The sequence below is a fragment of the Dendroctonus ponderosae genome, unplaced genomic scaffold (assembly GCF_020466585.1).
Source record: "Dendroctonus ponderosae isolate FM_Combo_2020 unplaced genomic scaffold, Dpon_F_20191213v2 Dpon_F_20191213_5, whole genome shotgun sequence".
Taxonomy (NCBI): Eukaryota; Metazoa; Arthropoda; class Insecta; order Coleoptera; family Curculionidae; genus Dendroctonus; species Dendroctonus ponderosae.
Genome location: NW_026018715.1, coordinates 11,158,103 through 11,174,778, shown reverse-complemented (window position 1 = coordinate 11,174,778; position 16,676 = coordinate 11,158,103). Strand labels below are relative to the sequence as shown.

Below are 16,676 nucleotides of genomic sequence, written 5' to 3'. Positions count from 1 at the left end.
TCCACTTGAACATGACGCTGCTTTTTTCGAAGTTTCTCAAGAACCATTCGAGCCAGATAATTCGTTTTGGCATCGTTGGATAGAGAATTGAATGGGAGGTCATGACCCCCATGGGGATCCCCCCCCTGGATCCGCCCTTAAGCCCATTTCGCTCCAAACTGTTATAAATACGAATTTTCTTCAATTCCACAACAATCCGATGTTCCATTTTAAAAATGAGTTTCTACTAGTCAAAAAATAATGCTATCTGCTTGGATTTCAAAACAAATCTTGGAAAGAAACTCTGCAAGGAAATGAGAGCAAAGGAGAGCAAAAATTGCTGGCTCAGTGGCATCGAAGAGCCAAAACAACAAGATTTAGTTTGAGGAAAACTAAGATCCAACTATTACTGCAGACAATGAAATGTTGTGAAAAGTAGTATATAAAATTAAGGTTGTTTTTTGCTGTTTCAGGTTCGATGCCCGGTGGGCTTGGTGCTCCAGAAAACATCACGATAACGTTCTTAAACCCGACTACTGTAAGGGTGTCTTGGGCAACCACGTTGAGCAACGTCGACAAGTATGATATCACGTACAAACCGACCGATGCCAGGTAATTTATCAAATTTAAATTTGAGCAATCCCCCTATATTTTCCAGTCCCGGGCGCGTTTACGGGGTTTCTTACATGCGTTATTTACACCCTTATTTCCTTTGGACTCCGTCGAGCTACATTATTAATAAAACCACAAGCTTCGTTGAAGGAAACAAGTTCGTCGCTATTAATTTCCAGAAAACTCTTCGCAGGGATCCTAATTCTTCGATTATTTATTAAACCGAGGGAGTGGAATCAATAGTCGTCATTTACTATGTACATCCTCGGCAAACATACTCTAAAAGCAATTTTCCAGGTAGGGTTTTTGGAGCAGGATTGTTGGATCGGAAGTCCACAAAAAGCGTTTAAAATGTCTTCGGCCCGAGTACTTGTTGTTTAATGATGGAACATTCTGGGGCTTAATCGAGTTAAATCCGCTGCGGGTTTATAAAACCGGAACACCTAATAGGCGGAAAGCTTTTAAATTGCAATCGGCCGCTCAAAATAACTTTAGTGCCAGTTAATCAACCCGGCGATTATAGCTTAAAAAACTGAATTTTTGGTTAAAAATAGTATAGAAGTTTAGATGTTTTGAGTAATTTGGTTGCCTTTGATAGAGTAATAAACATGTAACTTTTTCCCATTTTTTAGTTCAGTGTTCTCTCGTGTCTGTGTATCCACTTATGATTATTTGCAAGGAAAATGATGCTGAATTTGAGACATCTTCATTAGATTTTCATATATAATTGCTTGCGAAAAATTGTTTTCATGATTAAAGATTTCAATTAATTTCAGTGGCATATAAAGAAAATTAAATTCTAAAATCCAGTGTTTTTAGCAATCTTTAAGCTCAAGTGAATCTCAGCAACAATTTTTTTGAAAAATTCCAAAATGGAACCATAAATTTCACTCGCGCTTAAATGCAATAACTGAATTAACCATTTTTGATTTATCGAATCAAGCGCATTTAAAGCTCCGAAAGCGTTGCGAAGCTATTGGCAAACAATCAATCGACTTTGCTGTCGGATATTTTCGGTTAAATTATGGGCCATAAAAATAATCCAGCAACATCCCGGCTGATGCAAAATTTCCGTGAGAGCGACAGCAACTCTGCTATTTTCATCGGGAAATTGTTGTCTATTTTAGGATCTAATTACGGCCGAAAAAGATGAAACCAGGCGGCATTTTATGAGTTCCTTAAGCTTGAAACCGCTCGTTTCGGAGCTTTTTCCGGCAAATATTCGAAGATTTTTGAAATTCCCAAAGGAAATCACCAAGGGTTTCGACATCGAGTTCTTATTAGCTTGTAACAAGCAAGTAAACGCTTCAAAGTATCACTTGAAACTTCATTTAATTGAATTTGTTATGAAGGTTTTGTTTTCTGTGTTATACAAATATGGCTCTATAGGTCGATTTCCCTTTAAAAAATTGTTCATGCTAAAAATGTCTCAATAATTTATGCATTTAATTACTGCCGTGTTTATAGCTATTGCAAAAAGCCTGGAAAACTGGGGAAAAGCAAATTTATTCTCCTATAATTCTCTTTACTGTCTGAGTCTGAGTTTTTACGTACAGTTTTAATTAGTGCCACCTTTAACGACTGCGGAAACAAATGAATTATTCATTACTTATGCAAATACAAATTGTAATTCAAGTGCGGATATTTTTAGACGCGCTTTCGACGTTTCGTGGTTGGTTTTGAAAGTGCGCTCTTCAAAACTTGAAATTTTTAACAATGTACGAGCATGCATCAAGTTTACCTTCCTTGTGGAGGTTGTGAAGTCATGACAATATTCCTAATAAAGTCATAAATTCGAGACTTTTAGAGCACATTCTTTTAACAGCACAACCTTTTAATGCAGAAACTAGCGACTTTTAGGGAAAGGTGTCATAAATTTAGAATCTGGCCCTAAAATGCAGCATATCGTCGGTCGCTTAGTTTTTGAAGAATTTATACTTTTTATAGTGACGGCAAAAATCGACTAAACTTTCTAAAGTTTGCAAAATTACGAAAAAATATCTGTAGAAATAATCAATTCGAAACTATTACGGCCCATTCACTTATAATTTTAACTATTTAATGCAGACATTAGGAACTATCATTTTTTTCTGGTTCTGGAGAAAGCTGAATTTGTCGAATAATTTTTTTATAAAAGTTTGGAAATTTATAAAACTATCCTTGATCGATTGGACATTTGCAGCAAATATTAAGCGAAGGTTAAACGATTTAAAACCGATAACGTAAAATCATTGATTTTCCAGAGTAAGTTTTTTCGGGTTTTGCAGGAAATCGATATTGACTATACATTTTGAAGTTTGAAAATTCCTGGAATTTGCAACTTTCAGGGCAAATTAAGGTAAACCTGCTTCATTTAACGCAACAACTCATTTGCTAGCGCTTCTTATTTTTGAGCGATTAATATTTTTCAGAATGGTTGTAGAAATCGATAAAAGTTGACTCGAATCTCATAGGTCAATCAATTCTTGAAAAATTCGTAAAGGTGCAAACAACTTCAAGATTTTACAACATTGGATTTTAGGCATGTTTTTTTATTAAAAATCTTACTCCTTTAGTTTTCTGAAACGTTATACTTTTCACAGTCAAGACAAGAATTCGACTAAAAATTCTCAAGTTTGCAAACTCATGAAAAATATCCTGAACAAGTCATCAACCTGAAATTTTCAGTACGGATTCGCAAAACATTTAGCTATGTATAGCAAAAATCAGCAGCTGTCTACCTTTTCTGACTTTGGAGAAATTTACATTTGAAGGAATGTTTGTAAAAATCCATGAATGCTTTTTGTCATCTCGCTCATTAGGAAGTGCATAAAACAGTCCCTGAAGATATCATCGATTCGAAACTTTCAGCGTATTTCTCGGCAGTGTTGCAGAATTCAATGCCACATGTGGTTGGAGCATTTCAAATTTTTGAATAAAAGATAATTTCTTGGGATGCGTTAGAAAGTCAATGTTGACGCCATCATTTTCAAGTTTGAAAATTCCTGAAAAAATCCCTGAAGATGGCATCAATTTCAAACTTTGATCATAAATTAAGTTAAACATGACTTTTCTGCTGCTTCAAAAATCAGGCACTCTTAAGCAGTTTTTACTTTTGAGTTAATGACATTTTTTGAAAGGGATGCAAAAATCGATGAAATCTGACGAGAACCTCAAGTTTAAAAATTCGTTAAAAAATCCCTAAGGATGTGATCAACTTGAAACTTCTAGCAAACATTAGGTGAGCTTCACGCTATTGAATCCGTAAAAGTACAACATCCGAGCTAGCATAGTTTTTGAATATTTGCAAAAATTTTTGGTAACACTATGCTGTTTCTCAATCAATTGTTATAAGCATTGATGAACTGGCATGCTGTTAGTTACAGGGTGGTGGCAATTGTGGCTGGAAACAGCGATGCGGTGACCCTTTCCAACTTGAATCCAGACACGCAATACCAATTAACCGTATCCGCAGTGTGGGGAGGAAGGAAATACAGAAGCAGGCCTATCGTCTTCCGGACCCTGGGTAAGATTTATGTCCTGAATAATTTACCGAGAAGCTAATCAATAGCCAGAAGCAGTTGCGGGTTTCTTTCATTTAGATCAAAGAGCAACGCAAAATCGAAAGCTGCCATGTCCAAAGATGGTTTATCCCAAAGCTTGATAATTTAATAAAACGGGTTTCATCCGGTCAACTTTTTTTTGTGGCCAACACAAGGATACATTTATATGAACAGTCAATATCGACCAAATCCTAATTCTCCAGAGGTTTGGACCGAGATCCATAAAACCGCTAGTTTAATATTCCAGGTCTTCGGGTCATACGATATGAATTTGTTCGATATTTTCCACACTAATGCTTTACTTGTTTGTCGCCCTCCTTGCACTGAAGGCGACGATCTTGGCCGGGAAATTTTAATTTCCCTCAGCTTTGTGACCTATAAATTCAAAAAGTGTATTTATTTTCCCTTGTGACGACGGTGCTTCTATTTAGAGCCTCCCAGGTCTTCACCTCAGCAGGAATCCATGGCTGTAGCAGCAGGTGTGAGTGCAACTTCGCATACGACCATCATCACCTCAACCACGTCCACCACTGATTCTTCGACGACAAAATTATCCTCAACAGAAACGTACGTCCCAGTGGATTATCCGCAAACTAGTTCGACGGTAAGTGGATTTTCTATTCTGGACAGATGGACACATTCAGCTCTCTGGCCCATTATTTTCTTCGGAAAAGTTAAGGATTCCTCCAGGGAGAAGAGGTTTGTTACGGCGGAAGAGTTTTCCGGTCCTTGCCCATGTAAAATGGATGAATTTCTGAAATGGGGAAACATCTGGGTTCATGCGTTATTAAAATGGCATCACTTGGGAACATTAGTCTTTGCTAAAATTAGACTTGGGAAGTTTCGCTGGAAGCCCGAGGAGAAATGACGATGAAAGCTTTCAGGCAAGTGAAATATGAAGCCATGAAAATTAAGTTTTCGCATTTTTCTTCGGGCAAATGGTTTTTAGTATTTTTAGTTAAAATTTTTCGATACGACGTTTTTGTTTGAAACCAACGCAAAAGGCCGTAATAGTCGTCGGTTTTCTCAAAAACATGTTTAATATGTGTGAAATTCTATTAAGTAACTGAACCAGAAGGAGCAAGTTTTAGGTGCATTTAAGACGATTAATATCGAATTAGTTCTGGAGGATTTTTCCAGCTGGAAAGTTCAACGACTGGCAAATGCACGAGCGCTTGAAACTTAAAATGTTCATGAAATTTTCCTCAAAAGCCAAGCAAAAGCAATATTCATAAAGGGTTTTCTTTGCAGTTTTGTGCAGCAAAATTGAATGATTTTAATTTATTGAATTTGCAAATGAGGAATCCGGAAGCGAAAGCTAAGAAGAAGCATTTATTGACTGAACTGAACCGAAAAACTCGTCAGCTTCGATTAATGGCTGCGAAGGCCTGACTTTTTGATTTGGGATGTAATTCGATTATTCCAGACTTTCGTTCAACACTGAAAATTTTGAATAATCTTTTTCGTCAATCTGGGGGAGAGAAATTTGGAATATTTTTATAATTTTATTAATTCAAATCAAATCAATTATTTGTGACGCTCTAATGCAACACTTGAAGCCAAACCACCCTGTAAACAAGATGAATGAAATTGCCGAATAAAGGCACTATTTTTCAACTTTTCAATGAAATTAGCCTGATTTTTGCAATAAACAGGGCAAATGGTTTTTAGTATTTTTAGTTAAAATTTTTCGATACGACGTTTTTGTTTGAAACCAACGCAAAAGGCCGTAATAGTCGTCGGTTTTCTCAAAAACATATTTAATATGTGTGAAATTCTATTAAGCAACTGAACCAGAAGGAGCAAGTTTTAGGTGCATTTGAGACGATTAATATCGAATTAGTTCAGGAGGATTTTTCCGGCTGGAAATTTCAACGACTGGCAAATGCACGAGCGCTTGAAACTTAAAATGTTCATGAAATTTTCCTCAAAAGCCAAGCAAAAGCAATATTCATAAATGGTTTTCTTTGCAGTTTTGTACAGCAAAATTGAATAATTTTAATTTATTGAATTTGCAAATGAGGAATCCGGAATTCAAAATTTTGMAKRWKCWTTTTCGTCAAKCWGGKGGAGMRAAATTTGGAATRTTTTTCCATAATTTKCATARYWCAAWTYRATYAWWWGTGACSMTCTAATGMAAYASTYRAWKYCWRASCAYYYTKTMMRMAWRATGAATYWAATWGCYSAAKARWGAMTTTATTWTTCAACMYWWSAATSAAWTTRRCCTKAWWWGATTGCAATAAACAGACTGAAGCAGGTGAGCAAAAAAKGTTTTTCCATAATTTGCAAGCACAATTTAATCAAAATTACCATTTGAAATAGTCAATTTCYGAGCATTCTTTCCGAATAATAATCTATAGCTCAAGAGTGAATTTTTATTAACCCAAGAATCCTGCAATTTTCTGGAAGTTATCAAAGCAAACAAGCACTTTATGGGTCATTCAATTAATGCGGAAAACGTTGCAAGAACAGTCAACAGTTTTCGTAAAAGCACGGAAAAGAAATCATAAATGACTAATACCAGTACTTTACGCCAACCTCGCACTTTCTAAGCGACTAAAAAATTAATTTCGGCGTAAACCCTGACTGTAAGCCCACACAGAAAACCTGTTTACCCTATAGATTATTTTAAACAGGCGAAGCCAGTTAATTACTCCTATGTTGGTATTGTTTGCAAATGCTTTTCTTTATTTTCATTACCTGGGTATGACGCACATCTGAGCTATTATTACGTGAATTAACATATTCAACCGCAGCTTGTCGTCATATAAATACAGGGTGAACGAATTTTCTAGTAAAACCATCAAGAAAATATGGTTTATAAGGTTTTCTTATCTTGAATAAAACACACCGACAAAATACAGCAGTGTAAGTTATATTCTTGAGTTCGAGAACACGTTAAATTGAATGAAGATTATGACCACCCTGTAGCTTCAAAGACAAATATTTTGCAAGCCGAATATTAATATAATTTTAGAAATTCCGCCTGCAAAATTTCAAAATTTTGTGTCTAAAAACGACGGAGAAATTTCCGATTTATCCGTCGATGATCCGAACTATAAAGTTCAATCCGATTACCTGAAAACCTGTCCATTTTTCGGTCATATTTCATGTAACAAAAAAAATGTACATGATAATTCAAAAATAAAATAAAATACAGGAGGCTCCATTAGCGAAAAGATATTTTCTGTGCAACTTTTCTCCTTTCAAAAGCAAGCATGGTTTTTTTACAGGTTCGTGGAGTTGAAATAGGAATCGTCCTGATCGTGTTGGTGGTTTGGGTGGCAGCCATCGCTCTCTTCTTCAATCGCTGGGGAAAAATCAGGATGCTGCTGCCGTATCAGCCCGATTACAAGCAGGAGCAGCTGAAGGTGCCAGGAACTGCAGCTTGTGCCGCTGCAGTTGCGACCGGGAACATTTGCACGCATCATACGCCGGCTACCATTTGCCAGCAGGTAAATACTTAGCAAAAAAATGTACTTGTTCAAAAAGATGGAAAAAACGTGCTGTTCAGCTAGATGAAGTCTCGATCGGTAGGAGAAACATTTAGTTATTGCAGGAATAATGTCCCAAATGCCAAATTGTGTTGTTTCATGCTTGCCGCTTCTTCTGTTGGTTCTTACGAGCTTATTCCTATTCAGTGTCTACCAAAAAAATATAACTTTAGTGCTATTAAACATACAAAAGGGCTTAAATTAGCACACCGAAGGTTCATTTTTCACGCCGGAAAAGCTGCACAAGGTCAAATTGAATATCGTGTCGTCTTGTTTTCTACTCTTTTTATTCTGTCTTCTCTGCTGTTTCTGTTGAGTAAATTCTCATCTCCCCTAACTGAATTCAATTGGGATCAAGTGATTTAGTTCTTTAATCTAAGATTAAGTTGCGATGTGAACCAATTATTTTATTTCAATTTTTCAACCATTTTATGCCCAGCTGCACGACTTCCTTTCAAAATTCGTAACTTCCAATAAAGCGCAGGCAGCGACTTGAAATTCATACAGCCTAAAGAAGATACCTGTAGCTAAAAACCCTCAACATTTCACTCAAATCGGATAAAACCCTAATTTTTGAAAATTTTAGTATGATGGCCGAAAAATTAACATTTTTGTACAGCGCAAGTCTCCCTTTAAAAATTCGCAACTTTCAATTACGAGCAGGTAGCAACTTGAAAATCGTTCAACCTATAGGAGACACCTGTAGCAAAAACCTTTCAACATTTCACTCAAATCAAAAAAACCTGATTTTTTGAAAATTTGAGAATTATGGTTGAAAAATTTACATTTTTGTCCAGCTGGATATCTTCCTTTAAAAATTCGCATCTTTCAATTAAAGAGCAGATAGCAACTTCGAATTCGCACAAGCTATAGAAGACACTTGTAGCTAAAAACCCTCAATATTTGACGTCAATCGGAAAAAAACCCGATTTTAGAAAAATTTGTGAATGATGGTCGAACTGCGAGTGTTTCTTTAAAAAATCGTAACTTCCAATCAAGAGCAGATAGCAACTAGAAATGCCTACAGCCTATAGAGGACACTTGTAGCTAAAAACACTCAACACAAACCTTTCAACATTTCACTCAAATCGGAAAAAACCCTGATTTTTTGAAAATTTGAGAACAATGGTCGAAAAATTTACATTTTTCTGCAGCTGCACGTCTTTATTTAAAAATTCGAAATTTTCAATCAAGCGTAGATAGCAACTTGAAATTCCTACAACCTATGGAGGAGACTTGTAGCTACAAACTCGCAAGATTTAACTCAAATCGGCAAAAAGCCGTAATAGTTTATGCCTAGCTGCACGACTTCCTTTAAAAATTCGTAACTTCCAGTGAGGCGCAGGCAGCCACTTGAAATTCATAAAGCCTATAGAGGACACTTGTAGCTAAAAACGCTCAACATTTCACTCAAATCGGAAAAAAAACCTGATTTTTTGGAAATTTCAGAATAATGGTTGAAAAATTAACATTTTTTTCCAGCTGCACGTCTTCTTTAAAAATTCGCAACTTTCAATCAAGGGCAGGTAGCAACTTGAAATTCGCACAACCTATAGCAGACACTTGTAGCGTTGATTGAAAGAGTATTATTAACTTTCTGATCTTTTGTATTTTTTACGATTCTCCGAGCGTTTTCGAGTTACTCGCAAATTGCGTTAAGAATGTAATTTTGCAGGTCAGAAGTTTGTCGTTTATTGAACTTTGCCTATTAAAAATGTTACCACCCTGTACAGAAACAAGAAACAACATGACTCAATATCCATTTTTGCTAAAAAAATGTGGCCACATTATGGCTGATTATTTTTAAAGGCGAATTTTAAGTTGCAACATTTGCCAAAATGCCTTTTTAATAGAGTCTTTTATTTTAAAAAATCACATTTCAAATTACCATTTAATTATTTAATTAAAATATTTGGTTATAAAAATATTTCATTTATATTTAAAATATGTTAAACTTTAAAACTTAAATTCTACTTGTGAGATTCGATTGTTTTGTGAGAATCATGCATCATCATTCAATCCCAGATTCTCAAATACTAAATTCAAAATTACATCAAGAATGGAAAATTGAAAAACCATAATTAAATTTCAATTATTATGAAAAAAATTTAATTACAAGCCCAACTAGTAAAACAAAAAAATTTGGACTGAAATCTGATTAAACAGAACTCAGTTCCATCAACTCGCTTAAGCAAATGAGCTCGAATGGAAGGAAAACTTTAAATTCGATGTGGAACTGAAATATGGTTGAACTTTATTCAATTATAGCGCTTCGAAACAAGGGCTTAAAAATAATTTAAATTTCTAATAAAGCAAATGAGTTTAACTTGTTGACTATGTATTGGTAAAAAGCGAAAAACATCAGCAATTCAAAGTGATCTAAATATCATTTACTAGAATTGTATTGGTTTACACGGACTGGAAATGGTTAAATGAACCTACTCGTAATTATATAATAGAAATATATAAATTAATTAAGTTAGAATTATCGAATTTTTGGCTTGTCGTCTGGAAATGCTGAGATTCGCTTTGAAACTACAAAACACACCATTCAATCCAGGCCACTAGTTGTTGTTATTGTGTTTCCATTTATCGGGATTCACCTTTATGGAATTGAGTCTTAATGGGTCATACAAATAGTAGATCGATAAGACACGTTGTAAACCTTTGCCTTTTTCCACCTAAAAATACTCAGTCTTTCCATTACTATAACAACTTGGATATTAATGGCGCATTGGATTCTTTTATAATCGCAAGATCGGCCCTTGTAACCGATTCCCGTTTTTATTGCTTATTGATTGATTGGCTGTGTTCATTATTCAAGCCATCGACGAATACGAGGAGGAAAAATGACGAATTTCTGTGCATTTTCCCCATAGGGTTGTGGTATTTGGGACACCTGCTTTAGCACGCCGCGCCTTACAAGAGAATCGAAGGACTGTGGCTGCCAATTTGCCCTTCTACATCGAGCTGAGGGAACCTAGCAAGAAGTTTCCGACGTGATCGCATTCGGGGACTCATCCGATCACGTCGAGAATCCTCCTGAGCTAAGTCGTGTCGAAATGTTATTAGCCGAACATGAGCCGATGTTTGCTAAACAGGACTCAGTTTACTCAGATTATTATGTTAGCAGTTCGATCGATACGGACACGTTAATAAACCAAGAGTCTCTAAGTGGCGTAAGTTGGGCACCGAGGGGATTTTGCACTTTGATCAATTCAGGCACTGCTTTCCAGTCGAAAAAGAAAACGCTTCAGGCACTCAAGATGGTTTGGGCTTACGCACAAATAAGTGGCTCTCAATCAGAGGATCTTCAAAAAATGCAAAAAGACCAATTATAACACAGCACGGTTTGAAAGCAAAGAAATGCAGAGTGGATCGCCTTATTCGAGACTGTATCTCCATACGTTTACTCCAATTTTTTGGTGACAAGCGGTCACATTTTAAATTCCGCAAAATACCTAGCAAACTTGTGTTTTTTTAATGGAACACGCAATGGCCATTCATGCATAATTTATGACATACTAAACTACCTTTTTACTAGTTAAAATACAATTTTTTTCATTGGATATTTGCACAGGATGTACGAAACTTAGGTTTCAAAATTAAATAATTTTTGACTGAAATTTCTCGATTATTTTAAATGGGACACCCTATATATTTTTGCATGATCGGATAAAAAAACTAATGTTTTTCTAAAAATTGTGATGACGTCAACCGTTGTTCACATAATTGCGATTTCCTGCACAATCAATCAGGCAAAAATCGAAAATTTGATAAAATGTGGAAAAAAGAGGATAGTCCGACGTCCGAAAACTTATGTTTCAAATTTCAAGTATCTCTGTGAATAAAAGTGAATTTTGGATCATATTTCCACAGATTCTTCGTCAAATTTTTAACAATTTTGAGAAGCAAACATTCTTATTCCTGCATCAGGAAGGAAAACGCTTTAAACATTTAATTGATTAGTCAAGTTATTCGATGAATCGCTTTGCTTAATTATGTCAGTATGTAGTTGCAATTAGTTTTTTAACTTATATGTAAATTTAGTGTTAGTAATAATATTTCGTTTATCAAAAAGTTCACATTTTCTATATTCATTTTTCCGTAGAATTAAATATTGCAATTATGGAAAATCGGGTGTTTATTATTCAAGAACTGCTAGGACCCGAGGATTTTGATTTTTATTGCGCATTTTCTGAACTAATTTTCCATTTATACAAGATGACCCAAAAAATGTTATGATTTCTAGGCCACTTTTGCATAGAACCCCCACTTTTTCTATTTTTTTTCGGTTCTTTTCAAAATTCTAATATTTTTTATGTAGCACACTCTAAATCTTTAACGTTTTCGAGAAATTTGCGTCTGGAAATCGTATAGTAAAATTATTCTTTTTTAAGCCTTCTCGAAACATATCACACAAATCACATTAAAGAATCCAAGGTTTATGTAAATCGGACGCAAAACATCGAAGACTTAAAAGCCAAATTTTGACAAAAAATTAAGAATATTGACAGAAACGCATTTAATAATATTCAAGATGACCTTGGTTTCTGTGAAGAAACCAATGGATGGAAATTCAAGCACTTAACTTTTAGTCTTAATTTTAATTAGTATATAAATTAGGGTGACAATTTTGCTTACGCCTTTCAGACCCCAATTTCCCGAAAATCGTAGAGGACTAAATAAAATTCCAAAAATAATGCTCTATTTAAAAAAGTTGCTCTCGATATTAGAACTTTGTTTTGAATCGCCCTGAATAAATAAAAACTAGTTCAGAAAATGCACAATTTTAAAGAAATCGACGGGTTTGAGCGATTTTTCTAAAAATAAACACTTGATTTTCAAATAATTACATTCGCCGCTCCGTTTGGTCTGTAACGTTTTTGGGAGACGCCCTGTATAGCAGGAACGTTTGGTAAACTTTAAAATATGGTCCACTTAAAACCCTAAATGACGACAAAAGTTGTATTAGAAATAACTATTATTTCCTTGTTAAATAAAGTCTCGAATATATTTGGTACAGGTCCTGCATATGCGCATATTTAAAAAATTATCACAATGATACCAAATGCGTCAGAAAAGTTGCAGCACTGAAAACACTGTGCACTGAAAACACTGAGCACTGAAAATTAGTAGCTTCAATGAATTGAACTTAATTTTTTCAAGTGCATTTAGCTCTTGTCGATTTATTATTTTATTGTTGTTATTTTACCAACGTTGAATAAGTAGTTTAGTTACATTGTACTGTTAGTATTTAGCAAAAATTTAAAAAAAAATTGCCCTTGATAAATAACACTAGCAATATACGGGTGAGCCATTTAAAAAAGGGCGATTTGAGCTTGGAAATACGTTAGTTTAGACTGTTATTATAACCACCCTGTAGTTTCAAAGACAAATATTATGCAAACCAAATATTAATGTGGCTTAATCCTTTCTTTGGCCAAATTTCAATTTTTTGTATCAAAGACGATGGAGAATTTTCCATGATCTTTGGACCCCGCAAAAAACTATCGAATTTTCGTTCATGTTTTATGTAACAAAAATTAATTAAAATTTACAGAAGAATTCAGTAATTAAATAAAGTTTAGGGTGTGCAGTCTGTATCCTTCTGAACATTTGTCAATTATGCCCGTTAAGTGCCTTGACAATAAGACGATGAAAATTTAGAAACAAATAATATCGGTTAAGAGCAAACTTGCTTTACTCTATCGTTAGGACATTCAGCCAAGCAAGACATAAATCGGACAAAAACCAAATAATTTTATTCAGTTTTTTATCCAAAGTAATTAAGATTATTGGAAAAACGACCAGAGCAAATGTTTACAAAAAAATATTTGAAAAATTCGCCGCCCTCGTCGCTCTAAAGATTTTTTAAGTTCCTTTAAATTTTCAGGTCATTCCAGTTTTAACAAAGTTTCTATTAAGCAATTCTTTATACGCACAAATTTTCTCCGAACTGAAAAAAGCGATAGTTTATAATCATTTATTTGGAAAACTCTTGGAAACTGGGGTTTCTTCACTTTTAGGTCAATATTTGTCAACACTGTCTCTAAACAGGAAAACCGCGTTTTTCCTAACGTTTTGCTGTAAAATACTGGCAAACTGAATCTTTTATGCAAAAAAAGTGATCGATTTTGCAAGAAAATTCGAAGACTTTTTTGGACTCAGTTCTGTTGCTGAGAGAATCTAGATTACTTCTGATCTGGTCTTGTAAACCTTTAATAAATGACTTATAACTCATTAACCGATGAGTTTTAAACCCTGTGTCCCATGCATCCGTTTATACCTTTGAATATAAAACTAACTAACTAACTAATTGTTAGTTTTATATTCAAAGGTTTATACGGATTGACGGAGGACGAATTGACAGATCTCCAACCGATAGAAACACTTTCGTATCATCGTACCATCGTATAAACGAATGCATGGGACACAGGCTTTACTCGTTAACTCAGAGAGCGGTAATAACTCAATAGCGCAACTCAACACAGTGTTACCCAGGCCTACTCGACTCCTAATAAATTGGAAGCACAGCCGATTTCACGACAAAAATTAGAATCAATTTTTTCAAAGCATTGAGGTATTGCACAGTAATCAGTTTTACACCACATTTTCACGATTTCGCTTTGCAATTGCAAAGTTTTGAGTATTTTCATATTCGCTTTTGGCACCAACCAAAATCGGTGCTCAATCAAACCGATTAGTTGAAATCCGGCAATTAATCGAATGAAAACAAGCTGATTTAATAATATTTTGCTAAACCAAAGCAGGCATTGATGGGGTTTGTTGTTGCTCTTTCCAAGAGTTTTGGGGAATAATTACAGAAAATGCCGCGCTCGAGAAGCTGGTTTATTTAAAAAGGTCCACCCCCAAAGGGAATTGCGGGAAATGTAAACATTTCCCGAGAAACCGCTTAGGACACAATGGAAAAATCATCCCATTAACTTGGGGAAAAAGGTTTTCATTCGATTAAATTAATCAGTTGCATTTAAGGGTGCATAATTGTTGTGGTTTTCCAGGTTCATGCTCAGCCACCTCGTACACCCCGTCCTCGCATGAATTCTGCCATCTTCGTATCGAACAGTGGACCGGGAATCGATCCGAAAGAATTTTTCCGTCGTTATGGATCGGTTTCCAAGCTATGCCGCAAGGCCAGAAGTGTGGACAATATCTCTTTGGAAGAGAAGCATTTTGGGCTGCCCACGTTGTCCATTAGCGGACCATCGCCTCCGGAAAACGACGAGGAAGATGAGGAGGAGGAAACCGAAATGGACCTAATGGAAAGCTGCATACCGTAAATGAACTGATTTATGCAAACGCTCTGGAAAGAGTGCACCATTACAATTATTGTTAGTGTCCTAAGTATACATACAACAAGGTCTTATCAATATAGGTGTAATTTCGTCCTACTTAGGTTTATTCTACGTAACTCTAGTGCCGAAACTCGCCGAATCCTCTAGTTGGAAACTTTCCAGCGAATTCACGAATTTATGGAAGTAACATGTGGACCAATTTCTAGATTAGTGACAAAAATTACTTAGTGACTTATCATATTCTTATCGATAGCACCATTTCGTTAACTTTTAGCTAAAGGTGCTTGTGGAATTTCCATTGGCGCTTCGGGCCGACGCTCGTTCAGAAGTTTCAACTACAGGATTCCACTTAGAAACTGTATCCAATAACATTGTACATACATAACATAGACCAATAATGACCAATTTACCCATTAAAGGCGCGTCATCTGAAACTCATTGAAAACTAATCGCAACTTAATTATTTTGCGCGCATCAAAACCACGGCCAAACATTTTCATTACCATCAAGTACCACTAGCTCAAACTAATTCTAAGTCTGTATTTTTCTACTTCTCTTTTTGCTTTTGTACATATAAACCTTAATACACTATATTCTGATACTGAACAAGTTTTTGCTTGGTTTTATTCAACTTCCACAGCCAGCCTTCGCATTCCCAACAGTTCAGAACTTACCAGCTGCCTGCCAAAGACTAACAGTAGCTGGGGATCATCAGCTGCGGTTTGCCCATGATTAGCGGCTGCTGCTCCTTGGGACAAATAGTAATACTGAAAAAAATACTCAGTTGCCATTTATGAAGATTCACGGTTGCCCATTCGAAACCTTTGCTTGCTCTCCAGGATTTCGACGGTGATTTTTTCCAGATGGATTTTTGGCGTGCTGAAGAACCTCCATGTGAACGGGTTGAGGCTGTTGCTCAAAACCCACTCGACTTCCACTGCTTTCAGATGAGGGATTTCATCAGTTGCGATCACTCTAACGTAGATGCGGCCTAGAATCAAAAGACTTCCCAGATAGCATTTGATATTCTATGAATATCCCAGAAAGTTCAAAAATATATACAGAACATTGCGGGAATATCCTGGGAATATACATGGTTGAACATTCCTAACATAAATGTTTGTGGAGTATACATGCAAAAATATATACTAGGTATGTACATATTGTGTATATGTACAGGTGAATATACCTAGTATGTTCAAAACAAATATTCCGGTAATATACATGAATGTATATCTACGATATTTTCCAAATTGGTTGAATATAAATTTTGCGTGCCCGCAGCAGAAAAGTAAGGGCATGTAAAAGTAAATCTTCTTACTACTAAAACCTGAGACCCTTATGAAATACTGAAAATATGCTGTTTTGATTAACAAATTAACAAAATGTATCGAAAATAAATTTTACGTGCCCGCAGTACACACGTACACGTACAAGTACAAGAGTTTATATGAACTTTTCTTTTTAAATGCGTCAACGTTATAATTTTATTGGGCAATATTACTAAAACTTCTGAAAAGCTGCAAAGCTTATAATTTATTGGTTATTGGCATAAATAAATTATTATGTGCTATTACACAAATCTTGATTTTTTAAATTACCTATATGATTGTAGATTTATGAGTTACTAGAATACTGTCTTTCTAAGCAAGACAAAATTTAGATTTTGTCAATATCGGTTTATCAGTGATGTGATATCCGAGGTGCGACAATTCAGCACTTTTCCATGATTG

General features: G+C 35.4%; 2 protein-coding genes across 5 annotated transcripts in view; one reads left to right on the top strand and one right to left on the bottom strand.

Annotated features, from left to right (window-relative positions):
- LOC109546629 overlaps nt 1-15,555 on the top strand; it is a 23,305-nt gene extending 7,750 nt beyond the window's left edge. For 2 of the 4 annotated variants that reach the window (XM_019917652.2, XM_019917650.2), the window contains 5 exons: nt 453-591; nt 3,951-4,096; nt 4,565-4,737; nt 7,367-7,588; nt 14,650-15,555. In XM_019917652.2, coding sequence (XP_019773211.1) covers nt 458-591; nt 3,951-4,096; nt 4,565-4,737; nt 7,367-7,588; nt 14,650-14,928 — 954 coding nt within the window. In that variant the 5' untranslated portion in view covers nt 453-457 and the 3' untranslated portion in view covers nt 14,929-15,555. Of the gene's footprint in view, nt 1-452; nt 592-3,950; nt 4,097-4,564; nt 4,738-7,366; nt 7,589-10,506; nt 10,807-14,649 lie in introns of all 4 variants that reach the window. The other 2 variants (XR_007281635.1, XM_019917651.2) reach the window with 2 other exon arrangements.
- LOC109546628 (pancreatic triacylglycerol lipase) overlaps nt 14,923-16,676 on the bottom strand; it is an 8,457-nt gene continuing 6,703 nt past the window's right edge. Inside the window, exons 11-12 of the mRNA XM_019917649.2 lie at nt 15,766-15,934; nt 14,923-15,710 (exon numbers count right to left, since the gene is read on the bottom strand). Coding sequence (XP_019773208.1) covers nt 15,635-15,710; nt 15,766-15,934 — 245 coding nt within the window. The 3' untranslated portion in view covers nt 14,923-15,634. The remainder of the gene's footprint in view (nt 15,711-15,765; nt 15,935-16,676) is intronic.